We start from the raw sequence: 19,068 nt of genomic DNA on the forward strand, positions 1-19,068 counted from the left end.
GCAATATTGGAGTGGTTTTAGGGGTTATTGATGATGCTGAATCCATTTCTGACATTTTCAAAATTCAAAATGGCTGTCTAAACCGGAAGTGACCAGATTGAAATCCATCAAAATCGGCCCACTGGCGGTTAAAATCTGGTCACTTCCGGTTTAGACAGCCATTTTGAATTTTGAAAAGGTCAGAAATGGATTCAGCATCATCAATAACCCCTAAAACCACTCCAATATTGCCCAGATCAGCCAAGTCAATTTTGTTGAAATATTGCCCATATAGGCAATTATGCTAATTTATGCTAATTATGTCAATTGTGCTAATTGCCCAATATATATAAGTTAGCATCCGGCAGTTTCTGAATACTGGGGACCCATACTATCTATTTCTAACATAAAACTTTGGGGTACTCAACATTTCCGGGTACTCATTGTTGGCAAGTAGACTAATAGGCCTCCTTGTGCATTATGCATGAATAACATAAGATTCTGAAATGGGCTTTCCCCCCCCCTTTTTTTTTTTTGCATAGTGCCTTTACTTTTTTTTCTCTTTAAAGTAAAACAGGATGCTAAAACGTTTGTTCCTCTTCTTATTTGTTGAAAACATTTTGTATTTAGTCTGAATCTGCAGTAAAATAAGTAATTCAACAAAAAGTACAATATTTTCCCATCACTGTAGATGAACGTATGGAATAGAATCAGTCAGGCAAGGCAAGGCATTTTTTTTTTTTTTGCCTTGCCTTGCCTGTTTTTACAAACAGTTTGTCTCAAAGGGCTTTACACAGCATCTTAACAAGAGCTGAAAAAATTCAAATATTCAATTAAAGTGAAGGTAGGCTCAAACTTCAGTTGCCTGCTTGAATAATATACTAGGACCACAACATTAGGCTTTACTAAACCGTACCTACTGTAGTATTCAGTCTACTACCTAATACATATCATGCAATTGTGTTTTAACATTTTAGACATTTAGTCACAACAGAATATTTAGTTAGTTATTTACAACATAATAGGCCTACTTCTGCCTGGTATTATTCTGACGAATTCATCACGCAAATTACGTAGCTACAGCCTCCCTCCAGGATTTCTGTCCCCTCTTCCATTTGGACACTAACCGCCGCGGGCCACACAGCGGCGCTGTCGAGCTGCTCTGGCCTCAGCAAAGTGACTCAGCCTGGCAAGAAACTCTATCCAACCGTGTCCAGGCAAAACCTCCATCCAACCACCTCAACAGGAACTGACGTCCCCTTCTGTGCAAGTGGATGGAAAAAATGCAGCTGCAGGAAAAATGGCTCCAAACACCGTACCGCTGAAAGGTGAGAGTTGAACCTTTTTTACAGTAAATGTCCGAGTGTAAAGTCTGAGCTGGTTCTCGCCTGAATTCCTCAGCCCCAACGTTACCCGGTTGTTTCCGTGTGACCGAACCTGCACTTCTTCCTCATTGTGGCCAGTTGGCAGGAGCGAAGCAGTTGCCTGGAGACTTTGAAATAGTTAATTCAGAGCCCCTCAGAGTCCGGGAGCAGTCATGTAAGTTAAGTTGTCGTTGTTTAGCTAAACTCCGTCGTGGTTGTGTCTCTGTGAGCGACGCCTCTGCCTGTTTTGTGTGCAGCTGTATTGGGTTTAGCGGCTAAACTTAGCATCCAACAAAGTTTGAGTTCCTACTAACCGCTATCAAAAGTATCAACAAGTTACTTCTGGTCGGACCAGCCGGCTTGGTTTGATAGTCTCTTTCTCTAAAATCTGTTGAGAGCCTGTTGTCTCTCTCTAACAATCAGCTAGCTCCTGTTTTAGAGGTGGACCGTGTGAGAAAAGCGAGTGTTTATTGACAATACACAACGCATCAGCTGCTGTCAGGTGAGCATCAGCCGACAGGTTAGCATAGCTGTACGGGCTGTTTACAAAAACGACTCTACTCAGTTGCTATGTATTTTAAAACCTTGCGATGTAATTGTAACTGTAGCGTTACTTTCACTTCACAAGCCAGTCATATTTCCGTCTGTTGACTGTCTTCCAAAATGCTACGTGATAATGTAATATCCTCCTACTGCTGACTGTCAACGCCTGGCATCTGATGACATTCTGTTGTGCAAGTTGGTACAGAAGTTGAACACTTTAGAGGAATCATCAGAGTCAACACATCATCATTATACAGTACCATAATAGACAATGAAATGCTGATTTAGATGCCATGCCATGCACAAGAAAAGAAGAATAAGAAAGAGAGAATAAATCTGTAGTTTGCATGAACGTATTAATGCAAATGCAGAGTAAACTAGAGCTTCACCACCATATGATTTGTTGTGGGATTCTTGCCAACTGGAGGACATCAGGGATTTCAGCTTTCCAGTGCTCCAAAATGGCCCTGTCAGGTTTTGTTTTTGTTTCTTTTTATAGACTTAATGTTTTGCACAGATGAGCTTCGGTAGCAGATAAGCCAGTGCAAAGAGGGGTTTACTGTATTGTTCTACCTCTTTAAACATCACAACATAGTACCTGACACATCTCTGAACTTGATCTGGTTACTCATTTTTCTCTTTAAAGATGTTGTCTTGTACTTTGATCAGCTGCAGTGTGTATTGCCAACATATGCACTTTTGCAGAGCTACTGGAAGCACAACCTTCACTGTGTCATGAGATCATATCCCAAATTCAGACTATAAAGAAGAATTTTAGTGTAATATACTGTGTAGCCACCCATTATTCAAAGCAATACATCTTTAATCCAATTTTTACTGGGGATTGCAAAGTTTCAGAAGATGCTAAATACAATTGTTTTAGGAGTAAATGTGTAGGCTATACAATACTATTCTAAAATATTTATTAATATTGATCAAATACGCAATACTGCCCGTATGTTAAGGGGTTAAAACCATAATGTTGGTTTCATCAAACCATCAAGTCAATGATGTGGGAAATCTCTGCACACCTTGCCTCATTTGTTATCACAATCTCAATCTTTATGCTTTTATAACAGTGCTAATGCCATACTCAGATGATAAAATAGGCTCCTACTGGTAAACTCTCTGCCATTCTCTCTTACGGTGCAGCTGATCAGAGTTTGCACTATTTGTCTTGGCTACAGCTGGCTTTTCTCCATAAGTGGGTATTTCTTCTTTTTTTTTTAGTCCCCTGTTGCCATATATGGACTTTCACAATGTGGGAATCTTGATCCAGGATCTTTTGGTGATCTATGTGTAGCTCACATTGTGTTAAAATAGAATTGTCAACTGTGCCTGTACTAATACTATATTGGCTTGATCTGCCCAATCTGCAGTGATCTGCAGTGCAAAACATGGAAGACAAACTAATCAAATGTTTATGAGCTTAAATCATGTCATATGGTTCCCCATATAGAACCACTAGTGTTTACCACAGAAACCAGGAAGCAGTTGCTGTTCAGCGTCTGGCTCAGTGTGTTAACTCAGACACTTGTCAGTGAAGGGGCTTTGATCTTATGGAACGGCACCATTAACTACTAAGCTTTAGTCTGTCAGAGTGTGCATTCTTACTGTGTGCAAAATCAATAATATACAGATGAACTACTTTGGTTAGGGCATGTGACATTTCTGCAGAGATTTTAATCCATCAGTGACACTAGACACCAAAATATGATGGCATTTAGTTTCCCTGAAGCTGTTTTCCTGGAAGAGATTGGTACAAAGCTCTCCCAGTCAAATGCTTAATGAATGTAGCCACATTGTCAGTGCCTTCTGGTGTTAGCACAGCTGATAAGACAATCTTGGGCCATGGTGCTAACATAATGCTAACAGAGTTAAGAGAGAGACCCGTCCGGGCTGCTTAGCATGCCAAATTCCTCAGCTGCACAATAGTGCTAGGCTAGCCTGAGCCCCAGCAGAGCCTGCCTTCGCCACAATGGGAGGGGAAGCTCAGGAGAGGCCGGTGACGCCTGGGGAGAGAAGGAACTCACTCAACCCTGGGGCTGTGATCACTCAATGAATGGTTGCTTTGAACAAGGCGCTGTGTCATTTTAAGGGCCACAGAACACTCTTTGGAGAAATGTTTTTTCTTATAATATAGGCCTAGATATGGGATACTTAAAGGTCCAGTGTGTAATAATTGGCAAGGTTCATTGGCAAAATCTGAATTATCAATAGTGTATAATCGCTATAGAATAAAATTAATTTGTTTTTTGTAGTCTTATAATTCTTCTTATATAGGTTCTTGCTTTAGAGAGTATCAGCCCGAACCGAAAAGCCAGCCAGAGAGAGCGTTCGCGTTCATAAAAAAACTAACGAAGAAGAAGGCAGAAGGAAAGAAGAAGAAGAAGTAGGAAACAGCAGACATATGGTAAAATGGTTTAGATCTTCACCTCATCGCTCCATGCTCCTAAAATACTCCCAGTCGTGGTAATGTCCTCGGAGGCCACTGTCACTTTGCTGAGCAGACAACAACACAGAAGTAGAGAACTCGCTTTGAGTGAAAGAGCTAATCAATTTAAATACTATGAACATGCTGCTGATGGGGCTGACCTAATTCATGCCCTTGACTCCAAAACAAGTAAAAGTAATTTGCTGTGCGTATGTGACAAATGGTAAATCAATAAGCAATCAAACCATGGTTATAGCAACAAGGCCTCAGGAAGCCTTCGATATAGAACTGTCATTTAACCGATGAGCAGAGTGAACAAGTTGAGCTTTGGCTCAGGAGGAAGAGCAGGTCATACCTGTATGTGTGGGTGGCACAGACAAAGTGAAGCACTTATAAATGTGGTATCCACGAATATGTAAACAAGCTTTTTTTCCCCTCCATGAGCTGTGAAAGAGAGTGTGTTGAAAGTAGGGCTGCAACTAATGATTATTTTCATTAATCATTAATCTGTTGATTATTTAAACGATTAATCAATTAGTTGTTTGGTCAATGAAATGTTAAAAGTTAGATACCATAAGCTGTTGCATTGATGGGGATCCTAAATGCTTGTATTATTAGGAAAAATAATGTTCTGAGTGACATACTGTTTGATTTGAACCTGTTTGATTTGAATTTACTTATTCTAATGTTTTTCCTTTGTTTAGGTATTTAAAGCTTCACTCCTCAACCATTTGGGCCATCTGACTTAAAAGCCTTCACACTCATGGCACCCTCCAGTTGACAGAATGGCCCAGATATCAAGCGGTAATGGGTTCAAGCTGGATGTCCCCCAGCCAAAAGGGGTTGTGGGTAAAGAGGAGGCTCTCCGTATGGAGGAAGAGGCTTTAGCAAAGTTGCAAAAGGAGAAGAGGCCGCACACTATTTCAGCTCCCATATCAACACCACCTTCGTATGCCACGTCCGCATCCTCCTCAAAACCAAAAGCATCTAAATATACCACTACTGCTCCTCAACCTTCACCCTTTACTAATAGACCAGAAAAAGACCTCATTGTCTTCCCAGAGACCAAGAAGCAGGCAGAGCAGGACAAGTTCAGGGATATTGATGTGGACAAACTGACCAACGAAGAACTTGAAAAGCTTCTACTCGATGAAAACTTTGGGGCTAACAGTAAAGTGTCCCGCCCCTCCTCACTCCTGGGGTTTAACCTGAGTGCCTCCTACCCTGGGGGTCTTCCCTGTAGCTCCTCCCCTTTCCAGGGCAGCCAGTGGACACCTGTCTTGTCCACACCAACAAGCTCCAATGTGTCCACTCCCACCCATCAGCCCAGCCCGATGTTCCCCTCTGCCCCATACCCCAAACCAGGCACATTTCCAAATGGCTTCACTCCACCCATGTCCTTCATGGCCCTGCCAGCGCAGCAGCAACCCTTCATGCCCTTCCCTCCCATCCAGACGGCCGCTGCTGCCATGGTCTTCCCACAACCAGCTGTGGACCCAGAGATGGCCAAACTGTTCGACAAGATTGCCAGCACCTCAGAATACTTGAAGAATGGCAGATCAGCCAGCACTGACCTAGATTCCTCTCAAGCTGGCACAGCTCTGGCACCCAACCCACCACCCCAGCAGCCAACAGGGACGGAATCATCTAGCATCAGTTGCTTTGACTGGCTGGATCTGGACCCTCTTACAAAGCATAAAGCTGAGAACGAGCATGCATCTCTGGCATCAGAAGGTGCCGCACAGACAGTACCAGGAGGTCTTGCAGGGGATCCTTGGGACGCAGTGCTGGAGACCGAAGGGAACAATAGCAGCAACAGCCCCCAGCTGGAGGCCAAAGCCTCACTGTCGGTTCGCTCACAGCAGCGGAGGGCATCAACAGGAGCTGCTGTCACCAGGAGTCACTCACTCAACATCCCAGGGACCTCCTCCCAGCACAAGCCAAACAATCAGGTAAGACCATGTTCTATCTCATTGTAACGGGCAAATACCTGTGATGAATGATCTGTACTACTTTTTTAACTAGTTAGCCTAAGTGTGGGCAAGGCTCAGTTGGAAAAAGATAATGTCACATATTTAAGCACACACATATGACGAGGGTTTAGAAATCTTTGATCAAAGCAGAAGTAAGCGATCCGGTCGTTTTGGCTAACTTCCTGTCAGCAGATGGAGTTAGCAGTCTCCGCCCTTGTGTTTCGGACCAAACACTCTATGTAAGTGATTGCTGTCGGAAGATATAACTATTTAAGACTTATATTAACACAAACATTCTGCTTTAAAGATCTGGTTACAGTTGTTTGCTGTTGTCAATTAAATCCTATCAACCAACCTCCACCACATGGTTCTTAAAGGTATAGTGTGTAACTTATTTGGCTTTTTATTAGCAAATATTAAATATTGCTTTCATAAATACATATTATTTACCAAAGTCTAATCACAATCACACACAAATGAAAGCTTTCTTGTAGCTTAGAATGAGTTGTTTACAAATACATAGGTGGCGGTGCACCTAACTAACTGAGGCTGCCATGTTGCATCACCATCTTTGAATATGGCAGCCGAAAGGGGACTAACTTGGTTTAAATGCTCTTTTGAGTGTCTGTGACTAGGCTTGTGCCAATCAGCAACCCAATGTGTGTGTTTTATAACGGCAAAAAAACAAAAACAAAACATTGTCGATCGTCCTCCGATAGAGGATCGGGTTGCTGATCTGCACAAGCCTAGTCACAGACACTCAATAGAGCGATGAAACCAAGTTTGTCCCCTTTCGGCTGCCATATTCAAAGATGGCGATGCAACATGGCAGCCTCGGTTGGGTGCACCCATACTGACTAGATGCCGTGTTCTGCTTCTCAGCGTACGTCAATAGCGCCGCCATCTTGGTCCGGGGGTTCTGACCATAGACATATTACACGTCTGACCAGCAGTCAGACCAGTCAGACGCTTGTAGAACAAATTTCAGTGTATTTATGCATATGGGTGTGTGTCTGAGTATCTAAGTGTATGTTTAATACATAAAAAAAAAAAAATTATAACATTTTTCAAAATTTGTTGTTGTTGTTGTATCATAAATACATGTCTGACATTTATAATAAACCAAATGGCTTGAAAATCGGTTGAATATTCGGTGAGTTATGGCGATTTTAATGGTTGATAGACGTCTGCCTCTGTTGACTAGTGCAGTAAGTAGACAAGGCTTCCCCCGGACCAAGATGGCGGCCGCGTTGACGTATTCCACTCAATAGAGTTGCCTAGGAACGCGGCATCTAGTCAGTATATATATCTATGGGGTGCACCGCTGTCTACAGTATCTATTTGTATACAACTCATTCTAAGCTACGAAAAAGCCTTCATTTGTGATGTCATTGTGATTAGATTGGCTAAATACGTATTTATGAAAAGAATATTCGATTTTTGCTAATAAAAAGCCAAATAAGTTACCGGTACACACTGTACCTTTAAGAACCGGGTTAGCTGAGGTTTTCTGTTAAACTGTTTTGTTCTCAACTTTAGTTGCTCATATGGTCATGGGCACTTTGATTGAAACAGTGGGTGAACTTGGTTGGCTCCTGGCCGTCTTGGTCGTTGCCTCTCCTCAGGTGTATGTTACTATCCAGACCAGGAGGCTTCAGCTTCTCTGCTGCCACCATGACAAATCAGTTCACTAACACTAATGTGTCCTTGCACACAGTTTACAGAATAGATGCAATTGTGCACGGCAGAGTAAATTAAATTATTATATTATTATTATAATATTAAATCCAACCACAGTTTACCCACTGAGGTCAGTTTAGTCAGAAGAAACGATGGTAGATTTTCTTGTCTATCTAAAACACCCATTACAGTCCTGCTTACAACTGTATACTCTTCAGTCATTAGCCACTGCAAGCACAACATCCTCTATACTTCTACTCCCTGTAGGGCTGTCAATCTTCCCCCGAAATCAAGTTCGAATTTCTAACCCATCTTATGTTAAATATTCGACTAATATTCGAATTTTTTTATGTTTTTTTTATTTATTTTTTTAATCTCATTATGGGGGGGGGAACGAACCTGCAGCAGAACGAACCTGCATAGGAGCTGTCCATGGTTACTTAACCAAAAGTCTCTAAGTGTTAAACAAAGAGAACTATGGAAAAATAACTTATCTTGACGTGAACCATATGTTGCGGTAAAAAAAAAAAAAAAGAAGGATCGTTGATTCGGTGGAAACCCGGCTTCACAGGCGGGGGCGGCGTCCCCCCACTCGCGGGGCTGCGGGGTTAGGGCACAGAGTAACTTGTGGTGCAACAGATCACAGCTGATCCATGATCAGCACACAAGTGGTCCGCGGATCGATCAATTAAAAAAAAAAAAAGGTGTGTGTGTAGAGTGGCATACGCGCACCGTGGCGGCCGAATGAACGGGCAATTTAAAAAAAACTCTGCTTGTATATTTGAAGCTGCAGCTTTACTTTGTGCACAACAATAACTGCATGTTGTTTTATCAACATGTGTACTACTCTGAACGTCGCGACGCACCACGTTAATTTGCCTCATTAAAAACATTCGAACGTCAGTTTCCACCATCGAATGTTCTCATTTTGACTAACATTCGAATTGTATTCGAATAGCGAAGTTCGTTCTGACAGCCCTAACTCCCTGTAATTAAGTTTTTCACTGTGGTAAGCGACCCTCCGTTTCACCACACAATTTTCGTCTCAACCACATTTTGTGATTAATTTTGCTGAGACGTGAGTGATCTGATTTGGTGTGATGAATATTTAGAACATTCATTTGGGACACTGCTTTGGGCAAGTGGCATGGGACATTGTTGCCTCTACATCTTATTTTTCCTCCCTAAAACTAAACAGCCATCTGTCATTTGGCTGGCAGCTCTGGGTTGAGGTGGAGAGACAGGACAAACATTTCAATGTGGAGCAGTGCAGCCATACTGAGGCCCACCAGACCAACACACACTTGTGTTGAGAGTCAGATTACCGTCAAGTTGTTAATCTCTAGTGTGAAAATGAAAGCTCTGCTATGTTATATCAGGACTGCTCTTCAGATATAATGGAAGAAGTGAAAAGCTCCTGGACAGGACTGATATATACCACTATATATACTATATGTATATTTATACAGTCACCCCAAGATACAAGATATGTCATATTATTTTTTCTTCACCACTAGTTGTCAAAAAGTGCTTTTACAGTCTTAAAAAGCTATTCTACCTCTTGACACTTGTATCGTTTTTTTTTTTTTTTTTTTGTTACAGCTCAATAGCGTTGCTTCCTGCTCATTGTGTTTCTCTATGTCAGGACCAAACAATTGGTCTCTGTGGTATGTTCCTTACACTAGGGTAATAATCAACCTTACAGCAAAGCCTTTATTTACAGAATTCCCCACGGTAGCTCAAAACCAGGAAATCTGACACAATTTGAACATGGTGTTTTGAGAGATTATTGTACAGTGCAGTAGCCTAGAAATCTAGACGCACCCTAGCGGCAGCAAAAATATTTGCTCCGTAGGTGGGTCTAGAAACGAGCCATAGGAACTTTTTGAGTCTCGAACACCGATTGTGTTCACCAATCACAGCGCTCTATCTGTTTAGAGAGTCGTTGGGCGGGCTTAACACGATGATGACATACATTTTAATTGGCTTGTCAGGCTAACGGCATCCTGCTCTTTGCGCTGATTGGTCGTAGCGCTCAAGCACTACCCTATTGCGTGCAGAGGCAGTTTGAAAGACAGCCTTCATCCCGCCCCCTGGATTGAGCCGACGTCTACCGGTCGTTGCCAGACTATACATTTTAATGATATAGTCTGGCTTGTCAGGCTAACAGTGCAGTCAAAAACATCATCAACTGAGGTCAGTTTCAGTGTGCCTTTGTAGGACTACTGGTGTTTGCTTTGTTGTTGGGGTAGGATGGTTCAGAAAATCCATGGTTTGGTTTGTTTGTCAGACTGATTTGGGGTCCGTTTTTGATTCAGGTCAATATATGTTTGGGTTTTCTTTCAATTTTTTTTAATATGATCTATCTATTTAAAGTAAAGATGGTCATGCTGCTCTGTAATATGATAGAATGCACCTGCAGTGAATGGGATGCAGCAGCACCTCTGTGGCCTGTTAGTGTAAATAAAGCTTAACTTGACTTGACTTAATTAAAATTTCTATATATATATTCACGTTCTGCAACTTGAACAGGTGAGTTGGCGTTAATAACGCGTTAACATTGACAGCCTTAATATATATACAGTATATATAGATAGCCTATGTGTTGTTAGCATGAGCCATAGTGCCTCCTTTGTCCTTTTCACAACTGACCTGGCTGCTGTATTTGACACCAAACTGCTCCTCCTCCCTACAAAATTAAAAAAATTAAAATTTTTGAATACACCCTGAATCAAAGAATACCCCCCCCCCCTTCCATCCCTATTTTCTGGTCTCTGAAGGCAACTTGTTCAGTGTGTACACCCAGCTGTATCCTCCATAGCTGAGGAATGTCTCCTCCCTCGAAAGGATGAAACAGTGTTTGTTGACTCTTGCGTATATGTTATGTCTAGGTTCAAACCTGTGTTTGCTGGGCAGACTACTGTGTTGTGTAACCTGAGCCTTTCAGCTCGGCGCTCTTCACATTCATCCCTCTATACTCTCACTATTTAGGGCCCGAGTGCACTGGAGGGTATGAGGACCATATTGTATGCTTCCATTTCTCACTCTTTGTCCTCTGCTTTTTAGAAATAATTGTGTCGGGCCTGGTGAAAATGTATGTATTTTAAGGGTCTTGCACATAGGAGGGGCAAAATGCTTCAATAACGCTCCCTGGACCATTCTGGGACCCCTCTGTTTATGGGTTATTTTGTAGTAGGTGGATGAAAATCAGGAGACCCATAGAACCTGTGGAGATGCACAAAAAAGGCTCTGGCAGCCATAATCTCACACAATCAGGTCAGTCGTTTTGATTTGAATTGAACTGTTTTAGCGATTTGAAGATCTCATACTTTAACCAACTCCTCCTAGGAACTTTGTCTGATCAACTTCATATTTGGTCAGTGTCATCGTAAGGCCTTTGTGGTTAAAAGTTGTTCAAAGCAAAGCTTGTGAGTCAGAGGGCGGGCCGTGGTGGTGTGGCCAATTGGACTGATTGGCCATGAAAAATCTAAATGCACACATGGTCCGACTCCAAACTGCCCCATACTTAGTATGTGTGACAAGAGCACTGGCCCGAGAAGCTGGGAACTAAAAACATGGCGTTTTTTCATTAAGACCAAATACTTCTGTGTGTGTTAGTATCTTAAGCTTAAATGATTTATGGAATCAGGAGAGACTTGGTGTCATGTTTACAGTTTTCTGCCTACTGTTTATATGTGTTCGATCGATTGTCCTCTGCCGTCTTTGAGAGAGATGTCTTCTCACATCACTCCCTCACACACTGGTTGCAGCTCAGCTTTCAAATCCAGAGGGAAAATGTCTTTATTATCATCATAAATTGTCAAATCCTGAACCAATTTCATGTTTGATGTCATGTTACACATCTGCATATTCACAATAAGTCTACTCACAGTACCACCTACTGAAAAAAAAACATTACACTGTCATTTAATTTCTGTGACATTTTCACTCTGGTCTGATAGACAGATGTCTTTCTTTGGTCTGGTTCTTCCTCTACCTGGTGGGCTCTTTATTGACAATGTGTATGAAAGTGCAGTGCATCCTGTATGCTGCAGAAAACATTAGCACCTGAGCACAGTGTCTGGTGGTTGCTACAAAGCACCGCTGTGAGCGGCGTGCTGCGAGCCCCCCCGAGGGGTGCGAGGGCCCATTCATCACTGCTTGCAGCTTTAATTTTTATCTGCATCTATTATGTCTGGTTGGTTGAGATGGTATGTGCGTATGCCTGCTCCCCTTGTTCCATCTGCTCGCCTGGCAGTCAGCGCCCACGTTGTTATCAACAGGAACGAGCACGTCCAGATCCCCTGTGCAGCACAGCAACACCAGAATGGCCTCACAGATCGCCCTCATAGGTCGCTGTGCCAACTCTACTCTCATTTAGTTGTAGGAGAAATAGACACAGTATTTTCATAGTTTTGAAAGTAGGGCTGCAACTAACGATTATTTTCATTATTGATTAATCTGTCAATTATTTAAACGATGAATCGATTAGTTGTTTGGTCAATAAAATGTTAAAAAATGTTGAAAAATGTCAATCAGTGTTTCCCAAACCACAAGATGACGTCCTCAAATGTCTTGCTTTGTCCACAAACCAAAGAGAGACTCAGTTTATTGTCATAAAGGAACAAAGAAACCAGAAATATTCACATTTAAGAAGCTGAAATCAGATAATTTTGACTTTTTTTCTTAAAAAACTTCCCAAAGTTCAGGTTAAATTAGACTTCAAACACTATACCACAGAACAGAAACAGAAACAGAAGATACTGAGTTAAGGCCAATCTGTAGTGATGCCAGATCTCGATTGAAGGCAGAGTTTAGATCAGCATCTTTAAAAAGACTAACTATTGTTGCCTCGCTTTTCTTCAAAGACCAAACCAATTGTTTTTATGCCTTTTTTGCCTGCATGTGCATTTGTGTTGCTGCAGAACATTTTTCAAAGCTGGTAGATTTCAGAGTGGTTCAAAATGTTATGCAGATCAGACAGGAAACTTGGTTGAGGCAGGTATATCTTGAGAGTGCACTTTGTAATAGTGTGGTTAGGTAATGCAGACTCATTTGAATAACAGACAGTACAAGAGCCAATTACAAAAGAGCGGTGCAAGGCAAATGCAGAGACTGCTTGCTGAAAAACTGTCCCTGAAGGCAACGCGCATCAGCGGTTTCGCATGAATTTACCTCTAAAACAACTCTGTCTGGTAATGTTCCGTTATTATCTCATAGCGTGGTGAATGTGCAGGTCACAACTTGTCCACCAGAGCGTTTTAGAGTTGTTGGATTGTGTATTTGATGAGTTTGATGAGGGAAACCAAGAAATCCCATTAGCCTCCGTAGCGTAGCTCTGAGCAGCTCGTGGCTCAGCTCGGCCGTTCTTAAAATAGTCAACACCGACAAATAAAGGTAACGAACCTACTGCTATGACTATATAGGGATTATGGCAATGGGCCAATTTGCCAAAATGTTGAACTATCCCTTTAACCAGAAGAAAGTCAGAAAGTGCCCGGCATTGCCCCAGGCATGATCACAATTTATTTGCCTTGTTGTTACACTGGCAGCAATATGTCCCAACTGTTGTTCAGTGCTGTTCAATGCAACATTCATGTCTGAGATGAATGTTGCCTGAAGTTGCCAAGCCTTGTTTTGGTTGGCAGGAGTGGACTGAAAGATGTGGTAGGGTGGGCAGAGGGGTGTAAAATGGAACAAATGAGCTTGAATGCAGACTTAGTCAGAACCGTGCTATTGAATGTGGAGTTACCCCACATCTGCTGGATGTGTAATCCTCTTTCTCTCTGTCTTTGCTGTCTATTTGTCTCTCATTCCCTCTACGTCTTACTTTCTCCTCACTGAGTTTTGCTTTGTTTGGGTTGGTTTGTTTTTTTTCTTTATCACTTCTTTTTGCCATCTCAAACCCCGTCTTCACAGTCAGTCGTTTAATTTCCTCCCCTCAGCCCTCAATCAGTCTTCTACCTTACATTCGCTGTGCCTGTGGTGCCTGGCCCTAAGTTATTAAGTTGTAGGTCAGAGATAATCAGCAGTCAAACAAATACTTCTATCTGCAGTTCAGTCGTCACGCCTCACAGCACCAATGCCTGTTCAGACCTGGCTCTTGATGTGTGCAAAGTAGCTCTGAAAGTCTATGCGTCATTTAGCTCAGATTGCCATATCTGTCTGAGACAACTCACAGCCATATCACTAATTCTGACAAACTGTGGTTCCCCTTGATTCAGTTTTACTTGTGTTTTGGATTATGTAGTGGATCTACAAGTCCAGGGAAGAAATGGTAAGAACTTTAGTCGGATATATAAACATTATGTCAAATTAATGTACTGTAGTGACACACACGATTCTAAAATCTGCAAAAATACAACAAGTGTAGAACATGAACACTGATTATTATTTGACATTGAGCACAATGACAAATCTTCAATGCTAATGCATTATCTGTGGCATATGATAGTGACGAGGGTATTTGTAGTGTCTATAATGATGTATAATCTTCTGATAATCTGTTAAGATTCATTTCTGAGGAGAATGGAAGTATTTTGTTTCCTCTCTCATTGAGCATGACTGAGCATGTTGGTTCTTCCATTGCTCCTTGAAAATGACAAAATAACAATGACAAATCACTAGGGGTGTAACGATAAATGTATTGTAAAGCCGATGTATGATAATCGGCTTTATTTTTTTTATTTCTGGCAGAGCGGCCGCATCATCAGGCCATAAATGTGGCATTTGCCCACATTGCCCTATGGCCAGTCCATCACTGACATCAATTGTTAGTGCTACACTTTACATGTGGAAAGGTTTTGTTAATCTGTGCCAACAAGCTGTGAAGATTTTTTTTTTAATCATATTTTTTGTTTATTTGAGAATATTTTATTGATTGGAAGGCTTATTTTATATTTATTTTGTTTATTTGAGAATAATTTATTTAACTTTACAACAGTTTTCTATTTTTTTCATTTTATTTTCATATTTTGTGTAATGTTACAACAATTACATTTGACAAAACGTGTAAATTTGGTTTACAAAAATTCCTGATAAACAACAAGCAAATTTATGGTTTGCATTTTGTTCCCATACTGTACCGAAAATGAACCGAACCCTGACCTCAAAACCGAGGTACGCATCGAACTGTGATTTTTTTTTTTGTATCGTTACACCCCTACAAATCACTATAGGCTTATTTCTATCTGACTATGTTCTGTTATTCAGGATCACTGTGTATGTCAGTCTACTTTACCATGCTGCAACTACATACACAGTGGATTTTCTCTCGCCTCCACAGTCTTCAAGACCTCAGGAGTTCTTCTTACATTTCTCAACATCCCACACACATCATCCCACTCTAGACTAACGGCCCCCATCTTCTTTTATTATTGTCTAATTGCACCTTAAGCACATATATGAGATGCTGCAGTGCACTTAACTCTGTGAAATGTGTTCCACCAGACAGAGTGCAGGGTTAGAGGATGTTGCAGTGCAGGGATGTGGCGCATGGATTCCAGTTAAGTGTGTGACTCAATGGGCAAACAGCTCTGTGTCTCCTGACCTTTGACATTGTTTACTGGCAGAAAACAGGAGACGCATTGTGGAGGACGGAGTGAGGAGGCAGGTACAGAACAGACTCCAGTGCACATGATAAGAACCTTGCTGCATGGGACATGTTGACTCAGGCAGTGTTTTTGGTGAAAAACACATCAGTGTTAATGCTACGTACGAAACTCTGAAACTCTACCCAATCGCAAATGACAACCGCAGCTGTGTATTTGACAGTGTGTCCCCAGAGCTACAATTTATTAAGTCAGGGACTTTGGTTTATCATAGGAAGTGTGAGTTAGTTAGCCACTCCTCACTTCCTATTCGAAAGAAGAAGTTGATTTGTGTTTTCAGGACAGCCAGTTCCTCTGATGTAAACCACTGAGCTCCTCAGAGGCACTCAGTCTCATCGATGAAGCTGTTCCCAAACAAGTGCTTAGAAAGCCTTGTTCATGTATGCAGCTGAGTAATCACAGCACATTCATCAATCTTCATCACTCAGCATTTCTCATGCAGTAGCTGCAGTTTGGTTTATTTTGCCTACAGCTGATATTTGCAGGAAGTTTGCAGGTTAAGTGTCAGATAAATGTCCCAATTTAAATAATACATATTCAATGTTTTACTTTTATACAAAGATAGAAGAAGGTGCTATGTTTTGCTCAGAAATGCTGACTAACAGGATGTGCTGCTGTTGCTGTACAGCTCTTTGAGTTTGTGAACTTGTAGGCTATAGATATCAGGTAGCAGCTAGTGGTGCAGGTTTGATGTGGCCAGTCTGAGGTCATTTTCCGCAGACTGGCACAGAGAGCACAGGCAGTGTCTGATGTCTGGATCTGTACTGAAACGTAACACTAATGTTGGGCATGGAATTACCACCAGTCACCAGTCATCGCTGCGGCTAGTAAAGTCTTTCAGCTCTGCTCCTGTGCTCAGTCAGGCTTTCCTGCTCATTAGGGAGGCATGAAAAAGTTACTCAAAGTCACCATGTTCATCTCTGTTAGACTTTAGTGGCAACACCACTGTTTTTGTCAGACTTCTCTGTTCTTTTGTCTTTCTTTTATTTATGTCTGACCTTATTTATCAGTTGGGAGCATGAACAGAACAGAACAGAACAGCAGAAACCTAGTTCAGATAGTGAGAGTCTTGATAACCTGAGCTTTGAAAGTCATTGTGTGAAGTACGGTTTAAAGAGGAACTATGCAGGATTATTTACCTTAATTAAACAGCTTCGGAGAAATAGTGCTGGTTAAATCAATGACTTGTAACTTGTTCCAGGGAGAATGGAGGCTTTCTGCCTTCCACATAGCGTCTCTTGGCTGAAAACCAACCTTGTAGCCTCCGACCCGGTGTCCCAGCTCTCGTCTCTGCGGCTCGTGACACAAACGCGCCCCGTAACTCGTAATCTGTTGTTTATGACAGATAAGACCACACAAATATACTTGCGTATATGATAAATAACGTTATCCACCGCTCCATGGATTGATTTTTTGCCGACTTTATTGAAAACAAATGCACATGGCAAGAGGAGGGTTAGCAACACAGAGAAAAGTGACCACGTGGATAGTTCCCCTTTAACTTGATTCTGTTTATGTCTACTTTGTTCGTTTTTATTTTTTGCTTTGCAATAAATGATTAAATACGTGCAATAATAGCTTCATAATAGTTTTAAACCAGAGATGACTTCCTGTAGCTTAAAGCATTTGCAAGACCAGTTGGTAAACTTTTCATCCATGTCTTGCTGCCTCATTGCTGTGTTTTCTGGTTGCTGCCACTTACAGATGAATTAACTATTGGTAAGACTGAATCATGTTAGCGGCATGCACTTGTATGCTAACAGAACATCAACTTTATCAAACATCTCCTGAAAGGAAAACATGATACTACTGGAGTAAAACTGAAAACTCAACCACACACATGTAGGTGTTGGACATGCACTCATTTTAAAGTAAAACAGTAAAATAAATGATATTTAGTAGGTAGTAGCTATATCAGGCCCCTATATGACTGCAATGCAATTTTTTTAGTGACAGTAGTGAAACTGATACCATTGCTATTTTAAGATACCGCGGTATACCTTATTTCCGTATTACCACCCAACCCTTCTGCATTAGTAGTGTTTAAAAACCTGACGGAGTACCTTTATGGCTGAGAAGCTGCAGATGTTTAATGGTGAATCCACATGTTTCACCTGCTGCTGAACCACATCTGCGCAAGTGCTCTATGAAGCCGGTGCACTCCTCACATTGTCATGTTTAGAAACGCTATTGAACATGTCAAATACTCAATAAGCCCCTCCCCTTCCCCCTCCGACCAATCAGCCATGAGGGGAGATGGTTCAGACGCTGTTGACCATCTGATAAGTGCCTGCATTGAGGCAAACTGACATCTTCTTCTATGTCCAACACCAGCAGCAGCTCTCTAGCAGCACATTTGTAAAATGTTGAGTATATCATACTAGACACAAAAGTGTGTCATTATTTAATACGTCTTGAAGTTGTGGAACAGTTCTCTTCAGTCAACCACAAAGTTATGTTGCCCTAGAAAAACAGCAAAATAGTTTTTCATGGAAGTCATTCTGTTTCATAATTGATTGTGTGTCACTCTTGAGCGCAGTTCGGTGATGTGGGACATCCAGTACAAAGAAAAGCCTCTTTTTCCAGACTTGAAGCTTTGCCAAGTGTAGACATTTGTCAGGACGACTCAACCACAATTCACAGCAGGTGTGGAAAAAAAAAAACCTTTGACAAGTTCCATGTCTAGTCTGTTTAAAAGAAGGAGGTGGATGGAAAAATGTATCAAGGAAATCCATCATGAGAGAGTTGGAAGGTAAAAAAAAAAAAAAAAAGGAACTAATCTGGGAAAATACTCAGTCTACAACCGAGTTCTGTGGATTCTAGTCATCTCTCTTCAGATTCCTGTCACTCCTGGTCACATACCACAGTTTACTCCCCACAGCTCTACCCTCAGCCGTGTGATCTTCCTGTGTGTCGTACAGCGTGTTCTGGTTTTACAGTAAGTATCGTGGCGCTCCAGTAAAGGCAGAGGAAGGATGAATAAGTCAATGTGTGAATCATATGAAGCTGTTCCCATGACTTCAGACACCAGGAGCTCTCTGTCTGGGGTCCAGCAAAAATCGATAGAGTGAAACAAAGCTGGCTCTGTCCCGCCCGTACGGCCCCGCTGCGTGTGTGTGTCTTGTAGTGCAGCGATCGGCTAACATGGCCTCATTGGATTATCTGCCCATGTTTGTTTTTGCTGAAGCAATCCTGACTCCAAACATAAACACCGTTAATGTGCTATTAGTCTCTTCTCGCTGCCTTTCTTCTGTTCTCTCTCCACCTATCTCCTCTTGTTTTCCTGCTCTCCTGCCTCCCCATCTCTGTCTCCTCTGTTTATTGGTTTTGCTCTTTCATCCCCCTCTCATCCCAGATTCCTGCACATAAGCAAATTGTGCAAGAATTTAAACAATAATTCCAAGTATCCAAACGTACTTTTTTATTTTTTTTGTCAATCTGCATAATAATACATTGCACAACACAGGACTGTGTGTTTGCTCGAG

At 41.7% G+C, this 19,068-nt stretch overlaps 1 protein-coding gene across 1 annotated transcript in view; it reads left to right on the forward strand.

Moving 5' to 3' along the window:
• The first annotated feature begins 1,217 nt into the window (after positions 1 to 1,217).
• pik3c2a (phosphatidylinositol-4-phosphate 3-kinase, catalytic subunit type 2 alpha) overlaps positions 1,218 to 19,068 on the forward strand; it is a 58,146-nt gene continuing 40,295 nt past the window's right edge. Inside the window, exons 1-2 of the mRNA XM_083973737.1 lie at positions 1,218 to 1,307; positions 5,025 to 6,272. Of these exons, the coding sequence (XP_083829863.1) occupies positions 5,106 to 6,272 (1,167 nt within the window). The 5' untranslated portion in view covers positions 1,218 to 1,307; positions 5,025 to 5,105. The remainder of the gene's footprint in view (positions 1,308 to 5,024; positions 6,273 to 19,068) is intronic.

The sequence above is a fragment of the Trachurus trachurus genome (assembly GCF_905171665.1).
Source record: "Trachurus trachurus genome assembly, chromosome: 6".
Lineage (NCBI taxonomy): Eukaryota > Metazoa > Chordata > Actinopteri > Carangiformes > Carangidae > Trachurus > Trachurus trachurus.